The following is an 8,250-nucleotide window of genomic DNA, read 5'->3' as shown; positions in this document are numbered from 1 at the left end:
TCCATTCCTCTCGTTTGACAGTCTGTTGCACTCATAGCTAAAGCTAACTCAATTATTTCCTAATAGTTTGTTGTATCTCGCAAGCCACATTAATTGGTTGACCAAATCTAATTCGATCTTGAACATATCCGAGTTATTGCAATAATTTGTTTTTCTATTAATATTAGTTTATAGTCACATTCAGGCAAAGCTGAGTAAATTTTATGTTAAAAATGACTGTTAAATGATTTTAGTACAATAAAATAAAAAGGGATGAGGTACAAGTATCCTCTAGACTATGACTGAAATTTCAGGGATAACTAAACTAAGGTCCTATTACCTCCTGAACTTCTCTTTTTTATAATTTTGTTCACCTTTTTAGCTTACGTGGCATTCAAATACCTCCCATGCGCCTCAACTGCGTGGAGTCACGGAGTGTGTCACATAAAACGCCTGAACTTCGCATGCTGTAAAATTTAGTTTTTGAGAATTGAATAAAACGAATGAACGTGCTTAAAATCCCAACTAATTCTGAACCAGTTACCTCTAATTAATGATGAATTAGTAAGAATATCTCTTAATTTCTAGGAAACTGATCAGTTTAAGCTAAAAACGTCAGTCCTCTTTACCTCTAATTACCTTTTGAGATCGCCATGAGTAGCTCAAAAGCTCAACTATTAAGTGTCCCAAGGTTGAATTAAAGCTGCTGTTGGAGAATGAAAAGCCCCATGCACTCTTTAGTCTTTAATTTTCCCAAATAAAAAAACTTTATTTATACTCATATCAGGATTGCTCAAACTCTCTGTATTACACACTACAGCTCTCTCTGTCAAGGTCAGCAAAATCATTATTCTAATTTGGCTTAATTCATTAGTGTGATAACATGATTTCTTCCACTGTATTTCATCAACTACATGTTTTACTCTGCCATGTCATCCTTTACTCTGTTCCTGTCCTGTTGTTGTAGGTTCATTGATTTCAGTTAGGTAAAATGGGTGGAAGTGCAGTTGCTTATGATTGGGAAGTTACTACTAATGAAAAACAGACACTAGTCCTGCTTGGTAGAACGGGTAACGGCAAAAGTGCCACAGGCAATTCCATACTTGTGAACTTAAGAGTACTCGACTAGATGATTAATGTCATTGACACCCCTGGTATATATACAACTCCTTTCAGATCTTTTTCTGTTCATATAACTGATGAAGTGATAATGAATTTAAGGTTTGCTACATAAAGAATTTTTCTAAACAAGTTGGATCAATCTTAATTCGTGTGTTTTTAACTTCAGGATTGTTTGATTTTACTGGTGAGCCTGAAGTTATAGGAAAAGAAATTGTTAAATGCATGGAGTTGGCCATGGATGGGATCCATGCTGTTCTTTTGGTTTTGTCCGTGCGAACACGCTTCTCTAGAGAAGAACTAGCTGCCATCCAAAGCTTTCAAGAGTTCTTTGGTGAAAAAATTAGAGATTATATGATTGTTGTCTTCACTGGTGGTGATGAACTTGAAGATAGTGATGAGTCTTTAAAGGTAAGAGATCATTTTGTTGGATACATTTGCACCCTATCCTTTTGTTTCATGCTGTGACTATGCTATGTTTAGAAACATTTCCTCTTATACTTCTCATGAATTAATATATATGTTCTGAAGTATTATTTGTATTATGTACCATTACAGGAAACAATTAAGTTGTGTGATGACAGAGTTGTGCTATTTGATAATAAGACTAAAGATCCAAAGAAGAAAGAAGAACAATTGAACCAACTTCTTTCGCTTGTGACTCTTGTTTTAGATAAGAATAGTGGAGTACCATATACAAATGAATTGTTCAAGCAACTAAAGGTATGTGTTTAATAGTATATTCTTAATTTTCCGCTACTTGTCAAGAAAATTGACTAGTGACATTTCTGTATTTCCACCCATTTATTGAATATTACTATGTAACTTGTTGTTCAGGCATTGAAGGGTAATTCCTTGATTGGTGATGGGGTAAATCAGTTGAATGAACCAATTGTAATGTCTTACGAGGAGCATTTAAAAAAACTGACTGAAGCTGTAAGTATCATCATTGCTCAACAACTTTTGCCTCCTTTACTAATTGAAAGTATATTTTTGACAGCAGTTACAAATCTTGGTCTATATTGTCTCTGATCTTCGTTGTCTTTCATAAGAAATAGTCCTTGCCTAACATGCTTTGGAACACTACAATAGAATCATGAGTTTATTGAGACGATTCTGATTAGAAATGTTGATTGTGCAAGTTTTTTCTAGTGGAGCAAGTTATCATTCTCAATGAATTTGATCATATATTTTCTTTATCGACAGGTTACATCGATGCTAAAGGAGATTACACATACATATTTAGAACAGTGGGCTACTGACCGTGCTGATAGGATAGCAGAAAAACAGAAATCTGAAGCAGCTCACGCGAAATTTGAGGATGATATGCGTGTGTTGAGAGATCATTTAGAGCATGTTCAAAGTGACTCTGGGAAATGGGGATGTCACATTTTATAATTCATAAGTGCTTCGCTTTGTAAACTCAGATCCAATCGAGCGATACTCATGATGTGTGGTGCGTTTTTAATTTGCTAATTGCTGGTAAATGGTGAACATGAATACTTGCATATGCTGCTTGGGTGAACATTCATACTTCGTTAATCTATCCAAGATATGCTGTTGTGATTTTGGTTGAATGAGGTCACATTATGCAACATTGTTGAAAGACTTTTGGATGGAGTATAACTTCATAGTATAAAGTGATCAGGTGCACTTTGCCAATTTGTTCATAATTATCGACTGTGCCTTCGGTTTTGCTTCAGAATTTTGTTCGTATAACATAAAGTTACCGAATTCTCATACGTGGTATATATTACAAGGCTACTGAGTTGTGTAACAATCTTGAGAGGCGCCACCTAACACATGCATAACACTTGAGGACTAGTTGAGATGTGACAATTTAATATTTTGAGATAGAATTAAAGCGGGTTGAAACTTTTTTATCGCCTAATAGATCTTGTTATAGGTGGCAAACTTAGCTCATGAAAATATAATCTGCTCAACCCGTGTAACAAGAAGGGTTGCAAATTAAGCCAAGCAATACATGGAGCTTTAGTCAGGGATTGTTCCCTCATTCGAAAAAAATTATATGAATTGAATTAAGTAATTGTATAAAATAGTGTGGGTATTTACAACATATGTCATAAAAAAATCAAATACACTTTATTATAATATGATTCAAATCAAACTCAAAAAAATAGAGAAAATCAAAAAATCTATTAAAAAAAATATTTGGTAGTGGTTTATTAATATACAAATTGATAAAATAGTTCAAGTTAATAAGTGAAAAAATTGATCAATCAGTGTTAAATACACATACCAAATGAGGATATTAATAGTATAGTTGATTGTCTATCTAAATTTTTAATTCGTAGGTAAAAATTTTATTCTCATTTTCTTCCATATTTTTTATATAACTTAAAAAATAAAAAATAATATACCTATTAATTATCAATATAACTTAAAAAATAAAAAATAATATACCTGCTAATTATCAAATGAAAAAGATAAATATATGAATGATTTAAAAAGAATGAGTAGATAAAATTCATTAGTCAAAATTGATCTAAAAGTTTAGAGTAAAGAAGAAACTTTTTTTTTTTTAATGGAGAATAGATCGTCTGTGGAGTAAAATGTAAGGGAAAGAGAATACCAATATAAAATAAGAAGAATAGGACTCACACAACTTTTTATTCATAAAAATTAAGTAAAGGTTGGAGAGAGAAATAATAATGTAAATAAAAAAGTAAGACCCACACATTTTTTATTAAAAAGTAATTCCTTACACCAAGTCATACTTGTGCCTCTACCATCATAAAGATTTTCCTACCTACACTTGCTATACTTTTCATGGGATCAGTTCCTTTGTTTTCACGGACAAGATTGATGCCTTCTTCTCTTGTTGCTTTCAATATTCTTTATTATTATTGGTAGCAATTAAACGAGTTACGCCATATATATTCTATGGGTTTCGATTCTTTTGAACTCAAATAATTGTCTTTTCTTGTATTGGGATAAGCATTGTTTTGATAACTAACGAAATGCAAGGAACACGTTGGCAAAGTAATCTCAAACCTTGGTTTTCAAAGAAGACTTCTATTTCAGAAAGGAGTTTTATTGCAAGTAAAACTCTAAATGAAATAGAGTGGTTGAACGAAGGAAGAGTCTGAATAGGAGTAGAAGACTTCTGATAGCAAAAGCATAAATAGGAGGAGATGTGTCCATATTCCTCATGCACTTACAAAACAATAAGCAATCAAGTGATTAACTTTTAAGGTGCTGTTGAACGGAGAACATTGAAGAACAGACTCTAGAAAGTATCTTAGTGTTTATGAGTTTATTGTATTGTTAGTTCAGTGATTTATAAACTGAATCTAGGATCTTAGTCTTCAAGTTGAGGGCAACTCGAAGACACTGGGAACACACACCTTGGAGGTTTGTGCTAGAATAGAGATTAGTTGATTAATCGTTAGGTTACTTAACTCTTGTGATCTCGTTGGTTGTTGAGGCTCATTTATTTAGTGAAGTTGGGGTAAATCCTGTTGAGGAACAAGTCGTGATTTTTACACCTTTGTGAGCATTGTGTTTCCACGTAAAATACTGTGTTCTTATTTTATTGTCTTTACTTCGTAATTGAAACACGTTAGGCAACCTGGTTCACTTAGGAGAAGTTTAAAAGAAAAGTAAGTAAAATCTAGACCGAGTAGGTTAACATCTTGATATGTTAAAACTTATAAGTACATGTGAAATTTATTTTTGAAATATTGCACAAGTAAAAGTAAACATAGGAAGTACTTTTTTTGCACAAGTATATATATTCAATAGGTCCATATTATTTTTATTTTGTGAAGTTATAAACAGGTAGGGATCATGGATTCTTAACGTGCTATTGTTTTTAAAAATACATTAAAAAGTTAAAAAGGGAAGTTGTTATTATGAGCTCTTGGACATATGGATACTACTCCCTCCGTCCATTATTGTTTGTCATGGTTTCTATTTTTATAGTCAAACTATAAGAATTTTGACTAACATTTTAAGATGTATTTTTTCATCATATTGATATGCAAAAAATTGTAACTTATAGTACTTTTCATATAGTTTTTGAATATCTAAATTTTTTGTTTAAAGTATCGAATTAATGTAATCTAATTTAACTTTAAAAATTAGTCAAATTGATTTTTGAAAAATGCAATATGACAAATAAAAGTGAACGGAGGGAGCACTAGAATATAATGTTTACCTTTTTTTTAATATAAATTCCAAGGGAAAAAAAGAAGGCAAACCATAATAATTTGTGCCATCTTCAAGTTAAGAATGATTTTCATCATTGTTAATTTGCATTAATTATATCTATGATATGACACGATCGAGGCTCAACTTTCTGGGAAAATCATTTTTGGTATACTTTTTCTCTAAATTTCTCATAGAGCAATCACGAACATACATATGCATGTGTAGTAGTCTAGTAGAAGGTGAACCATAATTAGATTATTACATTTTTTTTAAATCACACAAAAAGTATTCCTTTATAAAATAATTTTGGTTTTTAGTATGAGTAGTTGTTTTAATTATTCCCTCCGTTTCAATTTAAGTGTCTTATATATTAGTGTGACTGAACATGAAATTTTAGAAATAAAAGATTTTTGAATGTTATTGTCCTGATTTAAAAATGTAGTCTTTTTAAATCTTCCGATTTTAAAATTGTCGTGTAGGATATTAAAATTAAAAAACATACTATATATAGAAAAATACACGTTTCGTGGGATAAAACAAAACAATAAGTTAGACAATCATATTGGGACAAGAAATATATAATATTTCCAAGAAGAATATATGAAACCAGGTGAGTGTTTTTTTTTCAACATGGTATTTAATATATTTAATTAATTTATTGGGTCGCTAATAATTTAATAAATTTACGTCACATAACATAAAACTTATTTAACAGAAAAATACTTCGTACGAAAAGTATTCACACTTTTATCTCGATGTGGCCCTAGCATTGAAGAATGAAAGTAAAATTATGAAGATTTTAAATTTGAAATCTAGTTGCAATAATTTATGTGAGCTCATTCATGTGTTCTAGTTTTGGGATTATCTTTAGGGAAAATCAGGCGGAATAACAAATATTTAGCTTATATCGTAAAATTTCACTAAATTAATACTCGATTAATTAATAATTTCTTTAAGATAATATTTTTCTCTGATTTCAACTTGAGCCAATGGAAAAAATCACCTATTTTGATAAGATAATATATTTTTAGAAGACCCCTACATAAATATATGGTCTCATTAATATTATAAATTAATAATTCTTTAAAAGTGCAAATATATCTAAGACAATATAGTGAAATATGATTCTGTTTTTTGTTAAAATTTAAATCTGGTTGAAGGTCATCACTGACTTTTCTTATTGCATTCAAACATTTCATTCGGTGTTGTCTTTTCAAACTGCACCATAAAATTGTGTAGAATTCTAGATGTGATAAATGTTTTCTTATGCGTGACTGGTTTCAAAGGTATTGTATCATCTTCAACTTTATCATCAACATTGTTTTTTTCTAATGGTATGTACAATTTCTTCTAGTTTTGGACCTATGAACATGTATCATTTACACTCATCCAACATGTTATTAACATCCAATTTATTGTGGTAACCAAGATCATTATGTAACATCCGGCAATTTGAAATAACTATGAAGAGACTTAGAATTGGAAATAGTCATTTTTGGAAAGATTTAAAAATCTGGAAATTTGGCTAAGTATGGAAAAAGGTGAGTTTTTGGCCAACTTTGAGCGGTCATAACTTCTAGATCAGGATGATTTAGGTGTAATTCCAGTTATGGTTGCAAATTTCGTGGAATGATCTTTCCAACGCCACCGAGTTTGCTCGATTCCGAGTTCGTATGAGTGAGTTATGATCTTTAAAAGTTGGGCAGTTGGCAGGAAATCCGTCCGGAAATTTTAAGGGCAGTTTGGTCTTTTTCCCTAGCCATTTCTTTTGAGGTTATATTGTGGTGTTAGGCTTATTTTGGATCATTTTGTCCCATTTTAAAAGAGTGAGAGCTAGGGCTTGAGAGTGAAGAGGAGAAGAAGAGGAGAAAGAGAAGAAGCAGCAAGGAGATCAAGCAAGTTCCGTCGTGGATATCGTCGGGGGTGATCCCTATTAAGGTATGTGAGTCCATAGGAGAGGGTTGTTTCTTTCCCCCACCCTCCAAACTCGTTTTATTGTCAAAGAAGGATTGGTTGTGTTGTTGAAGTTGTTGGTTGTGTTGTTGATGTTGTTGTTGGTGTTGTTGAAGTCCCTTGTTGTTTTAGGCACGTTTTTTGTTGTGGTTTTGAGTTAAATCTCTTGTATGTTGAGGGATTTTGATGATCCTTAGTGGTTGGAGTTGAAACCTTTGGAGTTAGGGTGGTTTAGAGTTGGGAAAAGAGGAAGAAAAGTCGAGTTTCTGGGCAAGGGGGTTGGCGCGTCGTGCCTGCCAGCGCGCCCCAAAAGGGGTTCTGAAGTTTCCCCCTTGGGATGGCGCACCTCTCAGTACGCCAGCAGGCCTCCTCTGAAGTTTTTTGGTCTGGCGCTCCGCGCCTCTCAGAGCGCCAGGTTTTCCCATTCATTCCCCATTTCTATGCATGTTCCTTGGTATTGTACCTATGTTTTATGATTGTTTCCAATACTCTAAGGTACATTTAAACCTCCCGAACTCATCCGTAACATGTGATCAAACACCTTGAATTCATAATCCAATTCAAGGAGAGTTAGTTTCCAAGTCAAGTGAAGTTAGAAGTCAAGTGAAGTTAAGAGTTAAGTTCAAGAGTTAAGAAGTAAGTCAAGCAAGTCTTCAAAGTTGTTCAAGAGTCTCTATTGAATGTTTTAACTTCATTTTAAGGCTCAAGTTGAAAGTCAAGCAAAGAGCTTAGAGTTTCAAGTCAAGTAAAGAGTTTAGAGTTTCAACTCAAGCAAAGAGCTTAGAGTTTCAACTCAAGCAAAGAGCTTAGAGTTTCAACTCAAGCAAAGAGCTTAGAGTTTCAACTCAAGCAAAGAGCTTAGAGTTTCAACTCAAGCAAAGAGCTTAGAGTTTCAACTCAAGCAAAGAGCTTAGAGTTTCAACTCAAGCAAAGAGCTTAGAGTTTCAACTCAAGCAAAGAGCTTAGAGTTTCAACTCAAGCAAAGAGCTTAGAGTTTCAACTCAAGCAAAGAGCTTAGAGTTTCAA

General features: G+C 32.7%; 1 protein-coding gene across 1 annotated transcript; it reads left to right on the top strand.

Annotated features, from left to right (window-relative positions):
- Positions 1-970: 970 nt before the first annotated feature.
- On the top strand, positions 971-2,773 carry LOC102588718 (protein AIG1-like). Its single transcript, XM_015312922.1, has 6 exons — positions 971-1,084; positions 1,115-1,133; positions 1,268-1,509; positions 1,630-1,821; positions 1,936-2,034; positions 2,305-2,773. Exons 1-6 carry the CDS (start codon positions 971-973, stop codon positions 2,494-2,496), a joined length of 858 nt encoding a protein of 285 aa, XP_015168408.1. The 3' UTR covers positions 2,497-2,773.
- Positions 2,774-8,250: the final 5,477 nt, after the last annotated feature.

The sequence above is a fragment of the Solanum tuberosum genome, unplaced genomic scaffold (genome assembly GCF_000226075.1).
Source record: "Solanum tuberosum cultivar DM 1-3 516 R44 unplaced genomic scaffold, SolTub_3.0 scf00222, whole genome shotgun sequence".
Classification (NCBI taxonomy): Eukaryota; Viridiplantae; Streptophyta; class Magnoliopsida; order Solanales; family Solanaceae; genus Solanum; species Solanum tuberosum.
This window is presented reverse-complemented; position numbering and strand designations above follow the sequence as displayed.

Excerpts from the sequence above, each read along its gene's own strand:
- LOC102588718 (XM_015312922.1), top strand. The coding sequence starts at position 971 with ATGGGTGGAAGTGCAGTTGCTTATGATTGGGAAGTTACTACTAATGAA. Across the intron at positions 1,510-1,629 it reads ATAGTGATGAGTCTTTAAAG|TATTATTTGTATTATGTACC; the intron begins GTAAGAGATCAT and ends TATGTTCTGAAG. Across the intron at positions 2,035-2,304 it reads TAAAAAAACTGACTGAAGCT|GTTACATCGATGCTAAAGGA; the intron begins GTAAGTATCATC and ends CTTTATCGACAG.